Below are 12,709 nucleotides of genomic sequence, written 5' to 3'. Positions count from 1 at the left end.
ATCCGTGCGGATCAAAACAAATAATAACTCCGATCCATCAACTTGAGTGACATCTTGAGAAAGTACTACTTTATTGTACTGTACATTCGGTTTTACGCATGGCCAAAAACAAATGTTCACCATACACATGACGATAATAAACCCACAGAAACAAAGAAGTAGGGGGACCTTCTAGCGAGCCTTAGGAGTCGTCCGCTCGGCTTTGGATGGAAGGATCCGGGCCATCATCTCCTCCTTAGTGATGAGATGGTCGATGCGCTCAAGCAGGCCCAACAGGCTCTTCATGCTGCTACTCCACCCATTTAACACATCATCCGCATCCATTGGTTTGGTGAAACCCACGATTCTGGCCGGTCGGTCTATCTTAGCATAGATGGTCTTGGACGTGACGAGCTCAGAGATGTACTTTTCGGTTTCCTCCTCGCCTAAGTCGAGAAGTTCTGTGAGTCGACTCATTTGGATGCGCGAGTAGTATTTCGCAACGACGCGGATATTATGCTCAACAACGCGCTTTCGCAGGTCTTGCCACCGGGTATGCGCCTTGTTGTCGGTTGATGGGTTGGGTTGAGCATCGAAGACGTCGGTACTGCAGAGGTGGGGCCCAAATTGCTCAGCAACCATGGGCCATCGCATTAACTCGTTCATCGTGAAAAGCTTGAGGAGGCGGGCTTCGACAGGGACAAGGGAGTTTCGGGAATCAGTTTGGACACGGTGAATGAGGTCTGATTGTTCGTTATCATATGGTGAAAGAACAACATAGTATATGATACGTTGAAGAGTCTGTGGTGCGATTAGTCGTTACGAACATATGTATTTGTCAAAAGTGCCGTCAAACACTTACCGCACGTAGCTGTTCTGGATTTTCTTCAACGGATTCGGTGTCAAGAACCTGTCGGTAATGCTTGCAAACGTCGAGGTATTTATCCTCGTTGTTTGCGAGCATGATCTGTTGCTCGTAATATTTCAACTTCAAATCTGTCACATCCTCTTCCTTCTCTATCGGTGGGTCTTCAGGCTTCCGGTTTCTTTCCCGCTCCTCCAACTCCTTTTGTTCTCTCTCAATCTGTTCTGGGGTCTTCTTCGGTTTCCGTGTAAAGTATTTTGTGCCAATTTTGCGGCTCAATACTCCAGCCTGCATCCAGTCCCCTTTAGCTATGCAGAGAGCAACCTGTTCCAGAATGAACTCTGTCTTTTCTCTCCGCGTCATAGACCCAAATGTTTCCACTTGCAACTCGCAAAGAATGTCCACAGCGCTGGCGAAGTCGCCTTGCGACTTCTTGATATCTGATAGCATACGGGTAACTCGGGCTCTTTCCACTTCGACGAAAATCTACATAATTGGGAAACTTAGTAACAACCCAGCAGAACTAGCCTGGATAGTGTGAACGAACCTTGCCCTCCGTAACAGTTCTTAAAGTATCGATCAATGTCATCTTCTCCTCCATATTCGGGGTTTGATCAATGAACCCCATTACAGCCTGAATCAATTTCGTTGTAGCTTGTTTGAGTTGGCCATGTTTCTTCGAAAGCGAGGCGACCTGCTCGTTCAACAGTTTCCAATCACCCGACTCTTTGGAAAGGGTAACAATGGCAATAAGAAGTCTCGAGGTGGATGGTAGATCGGATGCCTAGGAACAGTTCCGGTATAAGCATCAGTCTAAAAGGAATTCTGACAAATGGTTAGGCACTTGCCTGTCTGGCTTGTTTCTCGAGGGCTAAAAGCTTGTCAATCGCGCCTTGGAGGTCGGTCTAGATAGAGGTATCGGCTTGTGTTAGTGTATGCGTTCCACTAGGAGTCAGGAAACTGCAAACCTTAGCCAGCTCCCGCGCTTCCGGAATCAGGGTATCGACATCTTTTGTGAAATCCTTCTCCGCCTTGAACAAGGTCCCGTCCGACATGGTGGTAAGGTAAATAAACTAGCTGCTCCGAGCGAAGGCAGCTGTCAAAATGGCTTGGAGAGAATGAAACGTGGAAGCCGGTAGACTTAGCTATCAAGATTCCGTTTTGTAATCTTATCGTGCTAACTGGCTCTGAGAAAACTGGGAAAAGGCAGATGGGAATCAAAGGAATGAATGCTTGGGATGTGAAAGTTGGACGAAGCAAAGCTGCAGTTTGCTTGCGCACAGAACTAGCGCGCGCTTAATTATAATAAGACAGGAACTTCGAAAAACAACCTTCGACCTTCACCCCAAAAGAGCAAAACTGGAACAAAATACAGCACTCCGCAGACACCCAAATACGTTACCAGCCAGCTCCAAGGTGTTTGAATATCCTAAATTCACTTCTCCAATAACTGTCGCACTTGTCGCATCTAAAAATGGTCGGCTGTGTGCTTGTGCCTGTGGTCATACACTATCCAACCCACAACTATCTAACTTAACACTCACTGTTCCCAGTCAATATTCTCCGTCTTGCCTCTTCGCGAATTGGCCCGAATATTATGACTTTGGCAGTTCGGATTTCTATCATTTTCTTTCCATACGATAGAAAGTGAATCCAGCATCCGTTGGCCAACAAGGAATTCCTGCAACGCAGTTTCCACTTCGACATTGGCTAATTGCTCGAACCCGTGTAGTCGAGTAGTTGTATGCTGATGGCTTCCCCCGGTACCATCATCCGGTGTAGTGCGGTCCTCGAAATATTTCATTTCATGGTGAACGTGAACTATCCCTTCACACCAACCCCAGCCCCCCTTATACTGGCCTCTACTCTCCTGTAAAGGCTCTGCTCACGCCTCATTGAAGCCGCTTTTTCTTACTCTACCAAACGACAATTAACCAGGTAAATACAGGGACAGTTTATTCTCCATTTATCTATTGCTGCAAACATGTCGACTCCGAATTGTTGGTATATTTCGTCTCGAAGGTACCAGTTCTCCTTCACACCCTCTACCGCCTTCAATTCCCTAATAAACCCCCAAATTCACACCAAATTACCGAAAGTCGGTCTACTTCTTCTCAACCCGCAAAAACATGAGATACATGGCTGGTGGTTACTCATCGCGGATATTTCGCCCCATGTTATCATGAAAGACTTGAGCCTTTTTTTATTCTCTTCTACAGCAGTCTCCTTTATCTGCTATCGAGTGACAGATGAACGAGCATACTTGATCGAAACCTGTCAAAGGTCTTCTCAAATTCCACCCTCCATCCTATCTTCAAACCTGACATCCTCATTATCCTCTGGATGTGTCACTATTAACATCCTCGGGAATTATCGTGAGAGCTATGACCAGTCACACCCGAATGCTACAAAATCGATATCAAACACCGAATTCTATCTCAAAGGTGACATAGCTTTTATCCCAGCATCCGTCTTGTTATCCCCTTGGAAATCAGCATTGGAATCCCGACCAGTCCTGATTAAAATCTAACAGAAGATCACTCAAATATCATATTCTCAGCGTAAACTTCGATATCGTCCTTGCCACTAGAATGATGGCGTTTAGTTTCCACTAGAGATCAATCCAGGGATAAAGAGATGCATGCGAGACTGCAAAACCTCAATCTCTACTCTCCCGTTTCATACACCTTCCAAAAAAATTTGGAGCTATGGGTTAATAACTAGAAAATCAGTATTATTCAATGACAGAATTCCTACATAGGCTCTTTCTATGTCTCGCGGTTAAATCCATCATTGGATTGCTCAATATATCTAAAGCCAGACAAAAGATGAGGCGGAAAAAGAAAAAAAAAAGCGCAAACATCATCCATCACTAGCCACCAATACTATGGTGGGGCGGCTTCGACGTCTCCCCTTTGAAGCATGCCATCACTTCAAAAGATAACGAAAATAAAATGAAAAATAAATGAGAGAACAGACGGAGGAAATATTTCCCAGAAAGAATTCTCCAACTGCATGCTAAGATCGAGGTCTAGGGTTGTGGCTATCATGTGACTTCCACTGTCTGATCACGCCATCCCAACCAAGAATTGGTGCTCAATTGGAAGACGAAGAAAAGAGATAGCAGAAGAATACCAGAGGATATCTTGATATTTTCCTGATTACGGTTCGGCAGTCTTGAAATTGATTGTTGTCATCTATAATTGGGTTACATCAGATCTCCGAACCCTCACTTTTACGTCTTTCCGAAATCAACCCAGTTGTGATATACAACTCCGAGCAAATTCATGACATTGGTATTAGTCTACTAGTATACACGTGGAATTTCCACGTATCTTTAATTCTCCTATTACTTTCCATTCTTCGGCCCGGAAGCGCGCTGGTGGTTCTCATTGCCAAGATTTTTACATAGTGCATGTTGCTGCAGATTGCATTATTTTTGGCTGCTTTTTCTGTTTTCTTGTTTAGTTCTTTCACCAAGGTTAGAAAGCATAAGGAAATATTTCAGATCAAAGCATGAAAGATCTGCGACACGAATCGCCCGGCCCAGCTCCCCTGCTAGCCGCTCTGGATGTGAAACGCCAGGTTCATTTAATTGTCGGAGCGAACCCTCTGGCAGCTGCGCGGTGCACCAAGTGTCTTGACGCCGGGGCAATTCCTATTGTCATTGCACCTGAAGGGGTGGAAATTCATGCCCCGCTTTTGCAAAAATTTGAGGATGGTCGGGTACGCCGGATTGCAAGAAGCTTTCAGGATGATGATTTGAAAACATTTGGGAGAGACGAGGTGGATAATTTCGTCGATGTTGTGTTTGTTACTCTTGGGGGCAATAATCCTTTGAGTGAGTTCTGCTTCATTTTCTACGCTGGTATTATACATACATATATATTCACATAAACTGTCAAGGCTTGCGTATATATCATCTTTGCCGTCGGTTAAGGATACCAGTAAATGTTTCAGATGCTCCAGATCTCTGCACGTTTATTCTTCTCTCCACTTACTCTGATGGTCCCCTTCACGTTGGCATCACAACGTCTGGCAGGGGCTGCAAATTGGCTGCTCGTCTGCGGCGAGAAATAGCTTCTTATCTCCCGTCTGGACTTGGTCCTGCTATAGAAACATTGGGCACAGTCAGGCGGCGTATCTGGGAGGAAGACCATACCATAAACATTCCGCCCGAAAATCTCCCCTTCGAGGCTGATGATGACTCCACGGCGCAGAAACATACCTTCAACTCGCTGGTGACACCAGAGGACAATGAAGCAGCGAAAACTCGCAAAATGCGCTGGCTATCACAAATATGTGAATATTGGCCTCTTCGTTTGTTGGCTTCGATCACTGACGCAGATGTGGATGCTATACTTGGAGCATATCGATCAGCAAGTGGCAAAACTTCTTCCACGTTTGAGAGTGGCCTGCCTTTACCTCCTAAGAAAGGAAAAATCATCCTTGCAGGATCCGGACCAGGACACCCGGATCTACTTGCCAAAGCGACCCACAACGCAATTAAAACCGCAGATCTCATCTTAGCCGACAAATTGGTTCCCGCCCCCGTTCTAGATCTCATCCCTCGGCGAACAGAAGTCCACATCGCTCGTAAATTCCCCGGAAACGCAGATAAGGCGCAAGAGGAGTTACTCGAAATGGGCATAGCCGCACTGAAAGCTGGAAAAACTGTGCTAAGACTCAAACAAGGAGATCCATATCTTTACGGCCGCGGGGCCGAAGAATACGACTTCTTCAGGAATAAGGGATATATCCCCGCCGTTCTCCCAGGTATCACTAGTGCATTGAGTGCGCCGCTCTTTGCAGATATACCCGCCACACATCGTGGTGTTTCTGATCAGGTGCTAATCTGCACGGGAACGGGACGCAAGGGAGCAGCTCCAGCGCCACCTAGCTATGTACCTACCCAGACGGTTGTTTTCTTGATGGCGCTGCACAGACTCTCCTCTCTCATTGAGTCACTTACCAGTCGTTCTGAAACGGATGAGAGCCCTATGTCCCGAGCCCTTTGGCCAAAAGATACCCCTTGTGCAGTGATTGAGAGAGCGTCATGCGCCGATCAGAGAGTCATACGGTCAACGCTAGAGCATGTCTGTTTAGCAATTCAGGAAGAAGGATCTAGGCCACCAGGACTCCTTGTTGTTGGCGCGAGCTGTGGGGTACTTCATCCGTTGACGAATACAAAATGGTCGGTTGAAGATGGGTTCAAAGGTCTGGACGAGTTGGGGAAGGATGAAGAAATGTCTGTTATCAATGAGTTGGGGGTTATCGACAAGATCTAATGGAGAAGTCATTTCCGTTCATTTTATCAGAAGACCTGGTGTTTGTATGGACTTGATTTTTTTCCTTTGTTTTCTTGAGGGGAATCATTCGCATTGTTTGTTCCATCATCTCAGTTGTATTCATCTGGGCGTATTGTTGGGCAATGATCTCTTGAAGATCCAGTGCATGCTATTGAGCGCTATTTTGTTTAACAAATTGTTTTAGATTGTGATTTAAAAAATATTTATAGGATTTCATTTTCATTATTACTTTATATATTTTTTCAGTGATATAAAAGCTAGAAAAACAAGTGAAAGGTTGTTTGAATGACTTACTGAAAATAGATTTTACCATACTTCCGGAAGTTCACTAGCCGCGATACACGCCAGGCAATAACTACCCAGAAGAACATCCACGAGGCAAATTCCCAACTTCCTGCAACTGCTCATCGCCAACAAAGCGGATGAAGACAAAACAGTCGAAATGTCAACACCACCAAAACCGTATCTCTCAAATGGGCATATGCTAGAACGGTATGCGGTTTCATCCTTTAAACATAGCTTAGTTCTCTTCGCCGGTTTAATCATCTTCGATGGTCGCTCGTCGTGCAACCATTGTTGAACTAAAGCTCTCTAACACTCCATATTGCAGTCCGCCCATCTCTGCCCGAATCCGATACCTCATCGATGATCTCTACATCTTCTTCGGCTTATACATCGTCAGCTTTTTCTCGGTACGCTTTGTATAGCCCTCGTCTCTAGCGATCGAACATTCCCTCCCCCCCCCGGTCTTTCCTCGCTTTCCTCTACCAAACACAAACATTCAAACTGGGACCCTTAACTAACTGCTCCACCTTTACTTTTCTAGTTGAATGCCTCTTCGGCTGCCAGTAATTCCAAGTTCAACGTCCAGAATATAGAGAATACTCAAATCCGCCGACCGCGTTGGGGTAGTTCGCGAGGCGGAGGAGGAGCAGGCGGAGGCGGAGGCGGAGGAGGGCCGGGTGGCCCTGGGAGGAAATTTGGTGGTGGTGGAAGTGGAGGGCCCACGAGGCGCATTGGGCGAGTTGATGATATTCGTGGCCCGGAGTGTGGGAGCGGGGGCTGCAGCAGATAGGTGACGATATATAATGCCGATCTCTTTATGGTTATTACGATGAGCGGGGAAAAATGTTATCGACCTGCAGTTGTTTTCAACTTTTATTATGTATCATGCTACACTTTTATTTCCTTTGATTCTTGATATGCGATTGTGCTGCGTGGATCGGAATCTTTTTCATATCAGGATTCCCTGCTTCGGAGCATTGTCATCTCGGTTATCTATGTTCTAGTTACTTTATATTACGTATATATTGATTGTTATTCGTCTTGGATGGATCCCGCTCTCACTTGCAATGCATATTTTTGCCTCACTTATTCATAAAATATATTCTGTAAATCATCATATGACATGTCGCTTAAAGCTTTGTTTGAACAGTATCCGTAGTTGTAAATTAATTAGGGCAGGTTGAATCACGTTCTCGACACCTGGGAGGCGTAAATGGAGGAGGGGTCAACCTCCTTCGCTACCTCCCTGTTTTATTTGTGCTGTCAAGTGCCCATAGATGCCCTCTCACTTCGCTTGTTTAAAATCGACTCTCGTATTTGACTGTTCGATTTGGCCGGGAAGAGGGAATCAGAAGAAATCGAATTTAATATAACGGGCAACATTGGCTTCTTGGTGAGTGGTTTCGTGAATTGCGACGCCCGTTTCTAGTATGAACGGTACTACAACTTGCTTTCCCATTTTTTGATAATCTCCAATTCCATTCTTTCATTTTTATCCCTACAAGTAATGGAACAATTGCAGTTGCGTAAAAGGATTCCCGAACCGGGAAGATTGTTGCGGGGTGTCGATCGCCTCTTTATTTACAACCGTGGAGAACTGGTATTATGATTTCCCCCAAGAACTCTTAATATGTTGTATTTCCATCTCTCTACCATATCCTTGGAAAACACTGAGACGAAATTCACATTCAATGAAAGTCAAGCTAAATAATATGAGACTACAGGTCTTGGGGAACAAACTACTCAATCGCACAGGATCTGACATGCTAAAAAGTGTGTGTCCAAAAGCAACAACATAATTCAAGCGCAATTGCCCCCCATACACAGCATAAAATGTCCACTCCTGTACCTGTAACCAACTCGGAATGGAGTGCTCTAATCTCGGAAACCGTTGCTAGCCTCCCTCAAATAAACACAACAAACTACCCACCCCCTGGAGACCCCCTGAACTCGATCCCAAAGACAATAGACCACACTCAACTAGCCCTTACTGCAACAGAAGCTCAAATCGACACCTTGTGCACTGAAGCCATCAAGTACAGCTTCGCAACCGTCTGTGTGCGCGCAAACTATGTTTCATGCGCCGTTGCGCGGTTGAAGGGAATTGGCATCGGCGTGGCATGCGTCATTGGCTTCCATGAGGGAACGTATAGCACCGCCGAAAAGGCTTCAGAGACTCAAGGTGCAATCAACTGTGGTGCATCGGAAATAGATATGGTTATCAATTACCCGCTGTTGAAGGAGGGAAAATATACAGATGTATACGAGGATGTCCTTGCGGTGCGGAAGGTTGCTTCAAACCCGGACGATATTGGCGACCACAGAGTTGGTTTGAAAGTCATTCTTGAAACCTCACAGTTGAGCCGCGAGCAGATTGTTGCGGGATGCGTGATTTCCTGTCTAGCTGGAGCGGACTTCGTCAAGTCCAGTACAGGCTTTAATGGGCCGGGGGCCAGCGTGGAGAATGTTGCGCTGATGAGAGCAGTTTGTGAAACTCTTGGGAAAGGGGTTAAGGTTAAGGCCAGCGGTGGAGTGAGGACATCTGGAGATTGTGTGGATATGATCAGGGCTGGGGCGGTGAGGATCGGGGCCAGCGCTGGCGTGAAAATAGTGGAGGAGTTGAGAGGAAATTCAGTAGGTGCCCCTGGGGGAAACAGAAGTTATTGAGAGAAGGTTACCGTTAGTGAGGAATATTAAACATCGATGGATGGAGGTTGTCACAACCTTGCTGGCCGGTTCAGGCACTGTATGAACGGGTGAAATGCTCTCTACGTGGAGAATATCGCACTTTCTATCATGGATTTACTTAAGGTAGTGGTAGTTATGAAGCCAGTCATACAGTTTTAAGCTAATCAAGGGAGGCGAAAGTCCTCTATGTCATTTGTTTATCCTTATCGTTAATGATATAAAACTGTAATTAGCGATGGCAAGAGAATTCGCGCGGTAGATATATGGGAATCCAGACCCGCACGACCCTCTTTTACGATATACAACCCCCAGGAGCCTACCGTATGATTTATAAAAGGCATGGTGTAAGTAACTATCTGTAGTCCTACTGAGTAATATATGAAAATAGGAATTTGATTACATGGTATTTACCTGTAGAAATGAGTCAATGGCCATTCAGGAATCAATGCTCAGTGACCATCCGCTAGAATGTCACAGAAACAGCCATGGCCTAGCATTTCGGTACGGGCTCCTATAGCAGCTGCCAAACTGCTATATTGTATGATTTGGATGGCTAAAGTCTTGCCCGCTCATGCCGGGCTTCGAACTCAAACATGTTGGGGGGCGAAGAGAGGTCTTGTTTGAGAGAGCTTCCAAGAGTGCAAGCATGAACACTAGTACTAGTAGGTTCATGATAGTGCTTCACTTTCGACTGCCAATTATCTTTCTGGATTTTTGTATGTAAATCCAAACTCAATTTGTCGCTCTAAAACCTGATGCTCTGTAGTATTGGGGTTGAGCCGAATTCTCGGCCCGAAAAGATGAGATCGGTAACATCACGTGAATTAAAAATAGCCAAAAATTATCTCCGAATAGCTTCATTTTTTGTAGAAAACTGAGAATTTGCTGAACTTCTAGGAGAAGTGATTTCGCCCCTTCAACGCCAGTAAGGCTCATATATCTGCGAAACTATCCCTTGGGCTGTGGTTGCGTTTTGAATTTTTTAATTCGGGAAGAATCCCAGCCCATAAATTCCAAAGGAACTTCTTAAGGAGCTATGCATAATTCAAAGGTATGCGAGAGAAATTCACTAAAATCCAACCCTCTGTACGCGCTATGTATTAATGTTACCTGAAATTTTCAGAAAAGAAAGACAAACCACGACCAGCATTCCGAATCCATGGCAGCATCGAGGTTATCACTTCGAAGCCGACGGCCATATTTACTCCTCGCGGAGGAGATCGCAGACTTGAGCATTGCTCTCCAGGAGCATTATTGCAAGTACCCTCTCGAACCCCCCACAAAATGGATTAAGAGATGGGTGACAAGTACCTAATCAGCGCCCAATCCCACGATCAAAAAAACATTCCTGGCCGGGTCCATCGCCCGGGCATTGGCCGTATTCTGCGTCGATGAGGTGGTAATCTTCGACGACGATGCTCGCCATATACACTTGAATGGCAACCACAATATAAACGAAGATGAATACACTGCGTACTCCGACCCCTCACATTTCCTCGCGCACGTCCTCTCCTACCTTGAGACCCCGCCATATAAACAGAAAAATATCTGTTCCCCATGCATAAAAACCTCCGGACGGCCGGGACATTACCGAGCTTGGATATGCCACATCACATACGAGCGAACGAATGGTGTGAATATCGAGAAGGCGTTACTCTCTCGGCCGCCGAGGAGCAAGGAGAAGTCAGGATGGTTGGCGAGCATGATAACGGTCGCCATGGAAAGAAGAAAGGGAAAACAAACAAGGATAATATGGGGAATGACTCGCCGACGTCGTATACGTTGGTTAACACAGGCCTTCCAGAAAAGGTCCGCGTGCCATATATACCTACGCCGGAAAATACGCGAGTAACCGTAAAATTCGGGTCGTCAATAGATCCATCTGATGGTGCTGAGGTTGTATCACCTTTTGCTCCGCGGGAGGAGACAGGCTACTACTGGGGGTATTCGGTAAGACGGTGCGCCACGCTTTCTGCTGTATTTACTGAATGTCCGTTTGATGGCGGGTATGATTTGTCATTTGGGACATCGGAACGCGGTTGCCCATTATCCGAAGCGATAGCGGGAGAGGTCCCTAAGTTCGAGCATCTCATTGTCGTTTTCGGTGGCGTAGCAGGCCTTGAAGCTGCGGTGACGGCGGATAAAGACTTACGGGATAAGGGCCTGGGGCCGAGTGACGCTGGAAGGGTGTTTGATTATTGGGTGAATGTGCTCCCTGGCCAGGGGAGTCGGACTATCAGGACAGAAGAGGCGGTTTGGCTAGGTTTAATGGGGCTTAGGGGTGTGGTTGAACGTAATGATGGTTGTTGAGTTTTTGCCTACTGTATATCAAGCAGGTTTTCGGAAAGTTGAGGGAAGCTGTCGGCAAATGCAACCCCTGGCTTATATAGTCCAAAATCTTATACCATCTATACCCTCTCTGATATTAGCTAACAATCGATTACTCTATAACTAAGCAAAAATCCGAACATTAGAGGATTTCGAATGTCCTTAGTTCAGAGAGGAAGTACCAAATGGCCAGATGATATCAAAATCTGGCCAGACAATAGATATGATCATTTTGAACTGCACTGAATAGGATCTAATGCAATCCGTGCCCCATCGCCTTCCCCAAAATCCCAACAAAAAGCAACTGAATCCAACATCAATTGATGTTAAAACGCCGGAAACGCCTATTTTATATAAATCCAAAAACCACCAACCAATTTTGTAGCAAACACCATGGATTAAAAAGTAAAATGATACCAATCGCATCCGGTTCCATGAATGGCATGAATGGGGCTCAAAGGTGTATGTGATATACAAATTTTATATTTAGTCATCGCCACTACTCATAACATCTGTGACGCTTGTCTCCTCTTCATCCTCAGCTTCCATTTCCCGCATAAGTACATCTCCATCCTGTCCGTTCTTCTCAGCTTCAAACCATGCTTCTCTACGTCTGAGCGCACGCTCTTCCCGCCGTTTCTGTTTCTCAAACCGAGCCTGTTGTGCCTTCTGCACGCTCTCATAGAGCTCGCTGTTTTGGTCTTCTAGGCTGGCGATATGTTGTCGAAGCTCTACCATCTCCGCAACTCTAGCTTTGGTTACCGATTCCTGGAAGAAAGCTTGTTTTTTCAAACGCGCGATTTGATCCTCTAGTGATTGAAGTCTGGAATTGTCTAAGGGCTCGTGAGCCACAGGCTGAGACCTTGCGGAATTGGTATTGAAGCCGACGGAGCCAGCTTCGAGAGCAGCAAGCTCAGCTAAACCCTCTGATATCAATGCTGGTGAGAAAAGCGGATGGGTTAGCGCCTCCGAGAAGTCATCCGTTGATAGCATGTTGTCTAGATCCAATTGGCCGGTCAGGTGGGCTTGGAGAGAGTATGTTGCTGGGATAGCGTCTCCAAGTTGAGCCGAATTGGAAAGGGCATGATCATAACGTGGCTTGACAGTATTGTGGACAGTTATCTTGGGTGTTTGCCTATCCTGGACGAAGCCAGTCGGCGACAACATCTGCAGATTTGTCACCGGACAGCCATAGGTTGTGATTGTTGAAGCATATGTCCCCTTCGCGATATCCCAGGACGCAATGCTCCGCTCT

At 46.0% G+C, this 12,709-nt stretch overlaps 6 protein-coding genes across 6 annotated transcripts; 4 read left to right on the top strand and 2 right to left on the bottom strand.

Moving 5' to 3' along the window:
- Positions 1 to 171: 171 nt before the first annotated feature.
- HCAG_01225 (conserved hypothetical protein) lies at positions 172 to 1,899 on the bottom strand (the record flags this gene model as incomplete). The annotated part of the gene is made up of 4 exons (XM_001544128.1): positions 172 to 780; positions 842 to 1,330; positions 1,392 to 1,628; positions 1,813 to 1,899. 4 exons carry the CDS (start codon positions 1,897 to 1,899, stop codon positions 172 to 174), a joined length of 1,422 nt encoding a protein of 473 aa, XP_001544178.1.
- A 2,461-nt stretch (positions 1,900 to 4,360) lies between these two features.
- Positions 4,361 to 6,132, top strand: HCAG_01224 (hypothetical protein; the record flags this gene model as incomplete). The annotated part of the gene is made up of 2 exons (XM_001544127.1): positions 4,361 to 4,685; positions 4,961 to 6,132. 2 exons carry the CDS (start codon positions 4,361 to 4,363, stop codon positions 6,130 to 6,132), a joined length of 1,497 nt encoding a protein of 498 aa, XP_001544177.1.
- A 572-nt stretch (positions 6,133 to 6,704) lies between these two features.
- Positions 6,705 to 7,228, top strand: HCAG_01223 (predicted protein; the record flags this gene model as incomplete). The annotated part of the gene is made up of 2 exons (XM_001544126.1): positions 6,705 to 6,845; positions 6,980 to 7,228. The coding sequence occupies 2 exons, from the start codon at positions 6,705 to 6,707 to the stop codon at positions 7,226 to 7,228; spliced, it is 390 nt and encodes a 129-aa protein (XP_001544176.1).
- Positions 7,229 to 8,271: 1,043 nt separating this feature from the next.
- On the top strand, positions 8,272 to 9,904 carry HCAG_01222 (deoxyribose-phosphate aldolase 1; the record flags this gene model as incomplete). Its single annotated transcript, XM_001544125.1, has 5 exons — positions 8,272 to 9,072; positions 9,360 to 9,470; positions 9,515 to 9,529; positions 9,804 to 9,842; positions 9,893 to 9,904. 5 exons carry the CDS (start codon positions 8,272 to 8,274, stop codon positions 9,902 to 9,904), a joined length of 978 nt encoding a protein of 325 aa, XP_001544175.1.
- A 911-nt stretch (positions 9,905 to 10,815) lies between these two features.
- HCAG_01221 (predicted protein) lies at positions 10,816 to 11,436 on the top strand (the record flags this gene model as incomplete). Its single annotated transcript, XM_001544124.1, has 1 exon — positions 10,816 to 11,436. One exon carries the CDS (start codon positions 10,816 to 10,818, stop codon positions 11,434 to 11,436), a length of 621 nt encoding a protein of 206 aa, XP_001544174.1.
- Positions 11,437 to 11,940: 504 nt separating this feature from the next.
- On the bottom strand, positions 11,941 to 12,621 carry HCAG_01220 (predicted protein; the record flags this gene model as incomplete). The annotated part of the gene is made up of 1 exon (XM_001544123.1): positions 11,941 to 12,621. One exon carries the CDS (start codon positions 12,619 to 12,621, stop codon positions 11,941 to 11,943), a length of 681 nt encoding a protein of 226 aa, XP_001544173.1.
- Between the last annotated feature and the right edge of the window lie 88 nt (positions 12,622 to 12,709).

Source organism: Histoplasma capsulatum, genomic scaffold (assembly GCF_000149585.1).
Source record: "Histoplasma capsulatum NAm1 scaffold_1 genomic scaffold, whole genome shotgun sequence".
Classification (NCBI taxonomy): domain Eukaryota; kingdom Fungi; phylum Ascomycota; class Eurotiomycetes; order Onygenales; family Ajellomycetaceae; genus Histoplasma; species Histoplasma mississippiense.
The sequence above is the reverse complement of the archived record's forward strand: the minus strand, read 5'-3'. Positions and strand labels throughout refer to the sequence as shown.